Source organism: Neophocaena asiaeorientalis, unplaced genomic scaffold (assembly GCF_003031525.2).
Source record: "Neophocaena asiaeorientalis asiaeorientalis breed wild unplaced genomic scaffold, Neophocaena_asiaeorientalis_V1.1 scaffold78, whole genome shotgun sequence".
Classification (NCBI taxonomy): Eukaryota; Metazoa; Chordata; class Mammalia; order Artiodactyla; family Phocoenidae; genus Neophocaena; species Neophocaena asiaeorientalis.
Window position 1 is genome coordinate 6,849,114 of NW_020175018.1, and position 12,048 is coordinate 6,861,161.

At 39.3% G+C, this 12,048-nt stretch overlaps 1 protein-coding gene across 2 annotated transcripts in view; it reads right to left on the reverse strand.

Moving 5' to 3' along the window:
* Positions 1-10,763, reverse strand: part of FBXW2 (F-box and WD repeat domain containing 2) — a 32,394-nt gene extending 21,631 nt beyond the window's left edge. The window contains exons 1-3 of one of the 2 annotated variants that reach the window (XM_024762188.1): positions 10,699-10,763; positions 10,488-10,596; positions 5,058-5,567 (exon numbers count right to left, since the gene is read on the reverse strand). In XM_024762188.1, the coding sequence (XP_024617956.1) occupies positions 5,058-5,547 (490 nt within the window). In that variant the 5' untranslated portion in view covers positions 5,548-5,567; positions 10,488-10,596; positions 10,699-10,763. Of the gene's footprint in view, positions 1-5,057; positions 5,568-10,207; positions 10,447-10,487; positions 10,597-10,698 lie in introns of those variants that run through there. The other variant, XM_024762189.1, reaches the window with a different exon arrangement.
* Between the last annotated feature and the right edge of the window lie 1,285 nt (positions 10,764-12,048).

Below are 12,048 nucleotides of genomic sequence, written 5' to 3' on the forward strand. Positions count from 1 at the left end.
ATTCTAATTGAAGCAATCCAGTCAGAAAAAAAAAAATAATATATGATTCCACTTACTCTAGGTACCTAGAGTAGTCAAATTCAGAGACAGAAAGTAGAATGGTGGTTGCCAGGGGCTGCAGAGGAGGGAATAGGGTGTCATTGATTAATGAGTACAGTTTCAGTTCGGGAAGATGCTGAAAGTTCTGGAGATAGATGGTGGTGATGCCTGCACAACAATGCACTTAAAATGGTTAAAATGATAAATCATATACTTTACCACAATCTGATAAAAAAAGGGAAGGAGATTATCTAAATTAATTATTTAAACTAGTTTATATAGGAAAACATGAGGCCATTCAGTTTTACACCCTAATAAACATCAGAAAACAATCAGGTTGGGTAAAGAGGTTGTAAATGATACAGTGTAGAGGAAAGTGAAAGGGGACTAAATGTAGACTATTTTTCATTATATAAAAGGGGGGGAAAAGCCCTCTCAACTCAGAAAACAATCTTTGATATAAAAATTACAGAGATGGGTAATGTAACAAAGGTAAGCAGAAAAATGAGCCGTAACCCAAACAGAGTAAGCTATCTTATCAAGTTAAGTTTAAATATTTAACTGGTAGAATCAGATCTCAGCTCTCAAACCACCCCTCTGAGTTATTTGACTCTGTTAAGCAACTGAATAAACATTTACCAGTGCCTCTTCAAGTCAGGCAACTTTCATTCTCCTTCTTGAAACTCTCTTCATTACCCTTGTTTCTTTACCTCTCCCCTTTCTCTGAGTACACACTCAAAGGATCCCCCTATGCTCTATCTTCTCCTCTCTCCATCTCCTTTTAAAATTTCACTTACAGCCATAGCTGTGATGTGACTAACTCCTAAATCATTCTCTCTAGCCCTGAGCACTCTCCAAAGCTCTCACCCAGCATTTCCAGATACCGTGGGAATCTCCACTTAGACGTCCAACTGAATTCAGTTCATCCCAAATTGAATTCCATCTAACCTCTTGAATTTATCCCTTCATTTTCTATTCTTTTACTACTACTACTATCTTCCCAGTTATACACGCAGCTAGAAGCCTTCAGCCATTTTTGAAATCTCCCTATTCCTTACCACATACCCGATTCATTGCCAAATCCTGTCAATTCTATTTCAATAGCTGCTCTTCTCTGCAACTGCTACTTTTAAAAATCTCTACCCTTACTATCCTATATCTAGACCTTTTTAAGCTCATCTAAACTGCAAGACTAGTCATTTAAATTGCAAGCGCAAGATGTGTCTATGTCAAAGGGTATCAACAGAATTAGTATCATCTCCTAGGGGGAACACCTCAGAAATTTCTAGGGTGGCTTCACTGTCACAATGAGAGGACATTACTGGCATCTACTGGGCAGAGTCCAGGAATGCTGGACATCCTGCAATGTTTGCAGAGCACAAAAATAATCTGTATTCTGTATGACATTCCGTAAGGTTCTGCCAGATATTTGTAAGTGAAAATCTTAGTTATCTGACTGAACCTAAAATCTGTTTTACAAAGAGTATTAGCAGTTTAACTGTATACCTAATTTTCTATGAGTGTAACTACCAGATAAATTGAGGAACGACGTACTTTCCTGGGAACTCTGCTAAGAGTCTTTCACCATTTGAAAAGATGGTGTCACAGATGATATCTGTGACACAAACACAACATTCTGCATTCACAGCTGTCATGTTCACAGTAACAGTACACATAGGTGTAAACATCTGATTACCACCTTCTAAGCCACGCTTGAGCACGTGTTCAATATGTATTACTTTAAATTTCTCCTCTGGATCAAAGTTTGGGTATTATATTGATTTTTAAAATGTGTACTTATAGATAAGTTACTTCCATGATTTTTACTTCATGATAGGAGAGTACTGCAAAATATGTCATCAAAAGAGGACCTGGGTCTGACAGAAACAAGAAACACTAGTTTATCTGAAATGGAAAGCTCTGAACTCTGCCCGTTTTCTGCTCAAAAATCTTTCATAGTTTATAGAAAACTGTCCAAATACATGTTCCTGGCATTCTAGCCTTGTGAAAACACAGCCCAAGCCTATTTCTTCAGATTATACTCTAGGAGTCTCTCCCTAATTATATTCTAAGATTTCAGCCAATATGGGTTTTCTTTATTTTCATCCTCCATGCTTCATGCTTGGCCCTTTCGAATGCTGAAATTCCTATTGGAAAGCCCTGTGTATCTCAACTCTCCAAAAATCTATACATTCTTCAAGACCCAACATAAACACTGTTCTACTTTCCCAAATGGAAGAAATCTTTCCTTCTTCTGAACAATTATATAATTTTATTCCCTCATATAATTCAACAGTATCACTTTTTTGGTTGGTCTCTCTTTTAATTAAGATATAATTGACATATAACATTAATTCCAGGTGTGTAATGTAATATTTGGTATCTGTATATACTGTGAAATGTTCATCACAGTAAGCCTAGTTAAATATAACATTTGATCATACCTCTTTTATAGCTCTCATTTTTCCCATTCGAATGTTAAGCCAGAGGTTACAACACAGCCACTTATAGGTTGAATATGAACCAACCACAATATTTTAAAACTCTGAATAATACTTAAAAATTAATACTTTTTAAAAAACGAGGGTATTTCACAAAAATTTAGACTTGGGGCTTCTCTTGAAAAGTCAGATCTGACAACTCTGAGCCTGAATCCCACATGGCAATAATTTACTACAGTGGAGCAGCAGCTATCCACTCCAGTGTTTTCTTATTAGCCACAGTTCACACGGAGACTTTTACTTAATCAGGTTACCTTCCTGATCCCGGTGTGTACGTTCTCTGCAGAAAGAACTGCTCTAATTCAGCTATGCATGTCCTCACACAGTCTGTCACACAGTAGGCATTTTATAAATAAATACCTACTGAACAGCACAAAGCACAGTAGTTTCCTTTCTTACCATTTCAGAAATAAGCAGAATAACTACCTCATTCAATCCATACCATGTTAATTTTTAGCATTATCGATCTTTTTGGTAATACTGTTTTATTGCTTGCTTAAGGGCTAATCTGAGAGTCACTGTAAATTTATTGCCAAATTCAGAATTTCCCAATTCAACCACAGTGAAAATACAAGCTCTTAAGTAACAAAGTGATACAAACACATGTTTAATTCTATTAACAAATATTTCTCACTAGTAACAGTCCCAGGAATGCTGCTTTAAACTAATGCTTTGGATCATTTTCAATAAACAAAGCATAATTTTCCATATGCCAACCTGGTGAATTTAATCATACTAAAAATAACATAGCATATAGACCCACCTGGAGAATAATCTTAAAGTGCAGGGTTGGGGCCACAGTTATCTGCAGATATTAACTGTCTAGGTAGTTAAGGAATTCAGTGAATGTATTCCATTTACTTCTGTGCCAAGTAACAGGTTTTACGGCATTTTAAATGCGAAGTTTAACAAGAAATTAAAAAAAAAAAAAAGAGCTGGAATTGGTTCTGAAAACGAGTCAACTGCCAGTATTGACCCAAGTGTGAATAAATGCCAAGCTCAAAGGCAATACGGCACCTTAATCTTTAAAAAAAAATTACCTGCCGGTGATCATGACATGAAAAGGATATTGAAAAGCCATCACCACAGCTGGAAAAGTACATCAAAGTGTAAAAGAACAAATGATGTTGTTCCAGTAATCAGGCTTTTTATAGGACAGGTAAAATAATGTAAGCACAGAGTAATTTCAGGATGGCAAACAAACAAAACCATGAAATGCCTTAAATTTAATGTTTATTTTATAAAACTGACAAAGTGTCTAGCATTTCAGAGAATGTCACCACGTGAGAAAATGTACATCCTCAATGAATAAAGAAATGCCATTTTAAAACAATATTGAGAAATCATACCTCTCTTAATTATTAAAAATATTAAAACTGAGTCTGGTAGGACTCTGAGGGAGAAGCAGGTTACTTTAGACTTTGCTGTGGGCATAGCATCAGTCCAATATATCTGGAAAGGACATTTAAGAGGAGCTAGAAAATTATTCATAGTCTGGATCTTGTGATTCTACTCTGAGGCTTCTGCCCCAAATAAATAATTCAAGGGGAAAAAATAATGCAAACAAAAATATTCATAAAAATAGAAAGAACCTGAATATGCATAATATGGAAATAGCTAAATAATTATGATATATTTACACAAAGGAACAGTATATACTATTAAAAATGACAACTATGTAATTTAGGTAATACTCAAGTGTTTATTAGAAATCATCCTGGATGATTTCTAATCATCCAGAACATGGAGTATCCCTATACTATATATATTATATATGATGGAAATGAATAGGCATTGCTATCATTGGTTAAGAACTGCCTAGAGCCATTCTAAACTTTGCTTGAGAATTATTTACAACACCTATCCAAATGTATTGCCTAAAACATAGGCACTAATTATAATCACACGTAGAAACACATGCCCATTATAATTGGAAGATACACATAATTCTAATTTTAATGACTACATTTGTTATAAAAAGTTACCTAACTACTTGCTTAGTTTTAAAATACCCAACTGTCTTCATTCCCATGCCCAAACTCTTCTAATTCTTCTCATCACAGGATCTTAGAGCAAGACAGAAATATCTCCTTTTCCATATTTTACAGACAAGGGAACAAACACAGAGAGGTTACATAATTCTTCCAAAATGACCTATTTGCAACTTTTCTACTGTTTTTTCCCCTAAAATCATAGCTGATAAAAAAAAAAAAAAAAAACCCCAACATGGAGGCCTGTACATGGAAGAAAAGCACAGAAACAAGTAGAGCTTTCTGACACACATCACGTTTAAAAAAATGTCTGGAGCTTTCTTCTCATAAAATTTTATAAAAATAATTGTCTTCTCAGAGTGAAAAAGGATAAAGAGGAAAAAAACCAGTCAGGGATGGAGGGATAATGCCATTATAGATATCTTATATAATTAACAATTGCCATTCTCAAGCCTGAGGAGTATTTTGTTCTATTTGTAAGACTACACTCTATGAAATGCAAAAAAAAAGTTCCAGGCTCTCTTACCTGTACAGAGGAGTCCATCTTTGTAGTAAAGTGCATACACTCTGGCACTGTGTCCAATTAATGATGAGGTCTCAAAGGCTTCATGGTCCTCCAGTTGCTTCATTCTCAAAATAGCCTTCAAATAAACCTTCTTCCAGTGCAAAGCATCCTGAACAGAATCATCTATCTGCCAGCCCAAATTTTTACAGGCAGTCTGCCACACCTCTGTACAGGCACTTATCACCTTATTCCACTGTTTAGAGACGAGGCAGCATGTGAGTAAAGTCTGAGGATCGAGCCATTTTAACAAATAAAAACTGAGCTCCAGGGGAAGGAGTTTGAGGAAGTCCCGCTTGAGGAGAGTCTCCAGGTTATTGGAGAGATGCCTGAGCTGGACTGCCCCACTCAGACTAATCAGGTGATCCAGAGTTTCATTTTTCTGCAAGTCCGTCAGAGAAAGAAATGTAACAGAAATGTTATCAAGCCATGTCTCAAAGTCCTTTCTCTCCATAAGGTTATGGAAAAATTTACCTGTGGCACATCAAAATATTGTATTAGTTCTGCTCAAAATGACCGTTCAAGCAAGACTGCTAACAAATGAAGTATTAAAAATTAGTGTAAAAAACTTGGCATTACAACATTATGCTCAGTTACATCACAACTTTACAGTTAATACACTGTATTTATCTGAAAATTTTCCATGCACACAAAAGAAAATACATTTGTGAAATCATACTTTAACAAATCATGACCTCAAAACATAACTCAATGAAATTTATGCTGGTGTGTGCGTGATTTGCTCCTTTTGGAGTCTAGCACATGCTACATGCAACTCCACAGTAAAAGATTTACAGAGTATTCATTCCTTATGAAACAGTGTATTCTATACAATGGAACCCCCATCAAAACCATCATAATACCATTTCCTTAATACACTCCATTTGGGCACTAAAATCACAAAAATAAGCACAAGGATGTGACAACCAGAAAACAAGTCTCCGGAGCAGTAATTTGAGACATTGGTCATCATGCTAGGTACAACGTGACCTGTTACTAGAATCACAGAACTGACTACTGGCTTTTGCAATAGATATTCAGGCAAAAAGGTTTGGGGAAGAAAGATAAGCAGATGCAGTAAGTTATACGGCTCATGTATTCTGGTTCTTCCACTTCCTTTATGGCACTGCCTGTTATAACGTGAATTACCAAAGGCCTTATCTGGCCTTACATAGTCTGTTTTTATAAGCCTCATATGAGCTGGTGACAACTCTTAACCTCATGTACCCCCACAGAGCCATGAGGGTCCTGGAAGCCTGCACAAATAAGACAAATTAGTAACTCTGATGCTTAAAAAACACCCAAAGAAAGGGACCATCATCTTCACTTTGCCGATGAGGAAGCTGCAGGTCAGAGAAGGTAAGTGATTTGCCTATAGCCAACAGAGCAGACTGAAAGCCAGTGCTCTCAAGATCAGTACGCTTCTAAACACACCAAGTGTCTCTCTCTGAAGCCAGCTACCACCAGAACTGCAACCTGGTGATAGAATCTGGGAGCACTGAGCCTGATTATGTACCACCTTCCCCTTTAGGGCTAAATACAACAAAAAAAATTTACAAGTATCCAGCAAAACATACTATGTCAAGGTGTCAACACACTCTTAACAAGGGGACTAAACTAACAGGAAGAGAACAAAAAATAAAGCAAATCACATAAAAACCATCTTTCCCAAGATAGGCCATGTTGGTAGATATTAGTGCTGGGTGATGGGTACATGGAGGTTTTTAATTCTATTTTCATATGTTGAAACATTTCAATGATTAAAAAAAAGAACAAAAACTTTCCTTCTAATCTGATCCCTCAGTTTCCCATCAGATTATCACACTAATTTAAAAACTTTATGTCCAAATTAAGGGCTTCCCTGGTGGCACAGTGGTTAAGAATCCGCCTGCCAATGCAGGGGACAAGGGTTCAAGCCCTGGTCCGGGAAGATCCCACATGCCAGAAGCAACTAAGCCTGTACGCCACAACTACTGAGCCTGCGCTCCAGAGCCTGCGAGCCACAACTACTGAAGCCCGTGTGCCTAGAGCCCATGCTCTGCAACAAGAAAAGCCACCGCAGTGAGAAGCCCTCGCACCACAACGAAGAGAAGCCCCCGCTCGCCGCAACCAGAGAAAGCCTGCACGAAGCAACAAAGACCTAATTCAGCCAAAAATAAATAAATAAAATAAATAAATTTATTTAAAAAAAAACCTTATGTCCAAATTAAGTTAGAAGAGGAAAATAAACTCCTTTCCATATATGTCACCTAGATCAAGGTTTACACAAATATCCAGATCTAATTGTCCAACTTTGTTAATGTTAAGGTATGTAAAAATCATTTTCATTAATTTCCCAATATCAAATTTGGTGGGAATGTTATTAGACAAAAATCAGTCAAAGCAAATAAACCTCTTCCAATCACATCATCTGTTGTCTAATATTTTTGAACAGTGAATGGACTTTAACCCTCAGGGTTTGGGCTAGGTAGGATTTATTAATTTAAGGATTTACTTGGCTGCGAAAAAACGATGATTTCACCAAAAGTTTTATCAACTTAACACAAGATAACAAGCCTCCTGGGACTTCCCTGGCAGTCGAGTGGTTAGGACTCTGCGCTTTCACTGCCAAAGGCCTGGGTTCGATCCCTGGTCGGGGAACTAAGATCCCACGAGCCACTCGGCGCAGCCAAAAAACAAAACAAAACAAACAAACAAAAAACCAAAATAACAAGCCTCCTCCTTTTTCTGTATCCTAACAACCTTTTATCTATAAAATTTCTGGAAAAGTTTTACTTTAAAAAAATCATTCACAGCAAGACAAAAAAAAAGTTTCTGTGGACATTCACAAAATGTCATAACAGCTAATTAGTTAATACTGGCCAATTAAAAACAACCAAAACATCTGCCCAGGCATCATTTTTTACAGTGAAGAAGCAGGGGGGCTTCCTCTATCTCACCTGCACCGCCACACACACACGGTATGCCACAGGTCCATCACAGAAACGCTGACATTTATGTAAGATGAACTGTCATTTAAATGGACACAACGCAAATTTATAATACCCATGAAAACAATATCATTACCAAATAACTAAGAGACATCATACAGCATGCCAAATCAATGTACCCGTGACACTACAGAGATTATGGGACGAGTTTTCCAACGAGCACCTTTAAAAACCCAGCCATTTCTGATATTTATACACTCTCCTAACTCCTAATAAGAATTTTTCTTCCCACTCTTACATTAGAAATTGCCCTTTAAGCTACTGAACCCTTTACGGGACACTCTTTTCCAGTTCTTCATCTCTCACTGTCATGAAAAAGGCATCTTTTTAAAATAAAGCAGGCCCCATTAACTTTGCAGAATGCACTATTAAAAAAAAATCAGCTTTTGTTTCTCTAAAAAATTGAACTGACTCTGGAGAGAACTTTCTTAAGGTCACAGGTCTAAACTGAACTCTTAGAGAGCCTCTAGGAATATCATGTACTGGCAGCAAAGGTCCCACGGGGAAAACTTCAGGAAGTGGGATTTCAATTCAACTGAAGGAGGAGCTTTTAAAACACCAGAGCTTTCCAATAATGGAACAGCTGCCTCCGGAGTGGTGAGCTTCCCATTACTGGGAATGGTCAAGGACAGCTGGATACAGAGGCAGAATGAGGTAAATGAAAATGCTTTGGAGCAGTCAAACTTTTATTGATTCAGCCACTTCCTCTGTGATCATGGACATGTTCAACTAACTTCTAAGCTTCCGTTTTGTCATCTGTAAAATGGAAGCTAGCTCACCTTGAGGGCTGTGAGAATCAGGACCAGAGTAGGGACATGCCTAGCACAGAGCCCTTGTAAGTTTTATTACTATGAATACCTGGCAGGAAAGCTCCACTAACATCCCTTTCAACCCTATGACATTACCACAGTTTATCTTAAGATGGCTTAAAATATACAGACCAAAAAACTCAAGTGCTCAAACTTACTGGGAATTTAATTTTATAATTAAGGGCAGTTACTGACTTGAGGCTATGATTTCCCCACCAGGTGCATTTTCTCTCCACCCTCTCCACACTCCATGGTGTCTCGTCCTTTTTTTCCCCCTCACTTAAGACTAAACATCAAGCTTGCCCTTCTGCCCTCAATAGTAACAAGCACAAACCTCTGAAAGAGGTGGATGATGAAAAGATTCCTAAACTGGGAGATGGGAGACCTGGGTTTGGTCTCTGGTTCTGCCATTAACTCCCTATGTTCCCTTAGGCAACTCTCATCTTTGTACTGGTTTGACAGACTAAAGTACTACTTATAGATATTACCTCACTTGATTTTCACAACCTCGTGGAAGGTATCAGAATTGCTCTTAACTAATAAATGAGGAAATTTATGGCCCCAAAGGTGGAGTGACTGTCCCAGGGTCCCACAGGAAGGAGCAGGTGCAACATCTTTCCCAGCCCCCACCCTCCAAAACCAAAACCAAACCAAACCTATACTCCCAGGTCTTACTAAAGATACAACATTCTCGATTAAACATGATGAATGCATTTTCCTCTCCTCCCTCAGGACCCGGCCTAATCAAGAGAGAAAGCAAGACACTTGTTGCCCTTGGCTTCATCTTCCCTCTCTTTTCTTATTAAGTATAGCCAGCAGTTTAAGAGTACAGAGGCTCTGAACTTATCTAAATGAACTTACATACTTATATTCTGAATATTCAAGAAGCTAGTAACACTGGTTGCTTCCAGAGAATGCTGGAGGGCTGAGGAATAGGGATGAGGGTCCCTTTATGAATTTAAAACCGTGTGAATATCCGTTCTATGTAAATCCGCCTTCAGTTTTAAGATGAATTTTTAAAAGCTTTGAAAGAATACAAATAGTGTTTCTAAAATAAGGGCTCTGCAACACCACTTGTTGCTGGGTGACCCTGGGCAAATCGCTTCACCGATCTCAAGCCCAGTTTCCTCACTTATAAAAGGTAACCACGAACAGGTAACCCTACAAGGGTTTTTAAGAGGAATAAACAAGATAATGCACTTAAAACGTTTAGCACAGTACCCGCACACTGTAAGCCTACAAGAAATGCCGATTACCATCATTATTCAGCATTAACCTTGTTATCTTTATTGCAAACAGCACTACACATACACACCTGTTTCCATGGCATACCCACAATTATGGCGCAGTCCCTCACATTAGTACAGCGCTTTATACTTCATAAACCACCTCTCCACACTTCATCATCTTTCAAACTCATGGCAGCCCTGGGACATGACTGTTAACTCATTTCGCAGCTAAGGAAACTGAGGCACTAGGAAGCAGTCACTCCGAAACTCAATTCTCCCATCTCTAAAATCAACACCAGATCCCTTCAACCCGTTCGTCGCTCCCGGGTCCCCTGCTCCCGGAGCCGTGTTCCGCGCGGCACTGACCTGAGCGAGCGCCCCGGGGCCCGGGACCTCGCGCCGGGCTCACACCGACTAGGCGCGCTCGGGCCGCCAGAGCCTCGCAGCGGCCGGGTCCGCTCCGCAGCCATGGCGCCTGCAGGAAGAGAAAGACAAACAGCCCGAGGCGCGGCGGGTCAGCAGAGGCGCGGGCGCCAGGCAACCCCCTCCCCGACCCGGGCCCGCCTCACATACAGACCTGGACCTGCGGCCGCCGCTCGGGTCCGCAGCCTCACAGGGGAGCGGCTTCCGGTGCTGCCTACGTCATCTCGGCGCGCCCCTCCACCCGCGGCGCCCGGCGGACGCGGCTACACTTCCGGCCCCGCCTTAAAGGGGAAGTGGGAGAGCTGAGGAGCGTAGAGGGAGGCGGAGCATGCGTAGGTCCGCTTAGAGTTGTGGCACGTGAACCAAAGTTTACTTCCAGGCTGTACACACGGATTTGTCCCGCAGGTTTATGTCCGTCATCCAATCTGATCTTGCACCGACTGTGCGGCACTTTTTCTTATTATGCTTACTTTACGGAGGAGAGAGGGAGAATTTAAGAGAGGTGTCCAAAGTCAAACAACGTATAGACATAACATTTATATAGACAATAAGGCACCCGTATGTCCAGTTAGTGGTAGAGCACATCTAGGGTACTTGAAACATGGGAAATAAAAAGTTGATTCTGTGTGGTGGAAACTAAGTATGGCGTCCAGAAAGGTCTCAAGAGAGCAGATTTGATTCGGTAGGCAACAGGAAGCCTCTGTGAACTTCGAAGCCAGAGAGTGACTGATGACAACATTACAAGAAAATTTAGGAAGACATGGGTACACAGATTGGATAACCTTTATGAAAGAAAAGGCAGTGCTAAGGTAATCAAGAAAACCAGGCACCCCTATCTATTTGCAGCAAATGGTCTCAACCCCAGGATGGTAGGAGTCTGATGAATGAAACTGAAAATTCCAGATGGAGCTGCCCCAGAGACAACATTGTTTCAACCTCTCATGGACAAAGAAACCAAATTGTCTAGGTTTAAGCCCAGAGGCTATCCAGGAGCAAAATTTATGGCTCATTAAAAAATGAAAATTGCAAAATTGAATTTGTATTTAATTAAATCCAACACCTGTGTAACCATTCAATTTAGTATATGTAAAAATTCCCTTTCATTTGAATTTTTTTAGGATATATATTCCCACTTTGTAAAAATCTCCAAGATTGCACAATGATTGTTGAGAAAACATAGCCAACTTTAAAATGTAATGAATTATTCCTAGCCAAATAACTACAAAAACTGCTATGAATGGCAGGTAGGAAGATCAACACGCAAAAAGAAAAACATGAAATATGGCCTGGCGTAGGAACCGAATGTTCATTACAACTGCTTATGTGACAGGAACATATAAATATGCTGGATGTTTTTTCTTTCCTTCCTTCCTTCCTTCCTTCCTTCTTTCTTTCTTTCATAAACTTGCTGCTCAAATGGTATTTGGAGTAATTCCTACACATTCACGCAATAGGAAAATTGCAAACATCAAATGCTTAGTTTCTCTGATTCAGGCTAAAATGG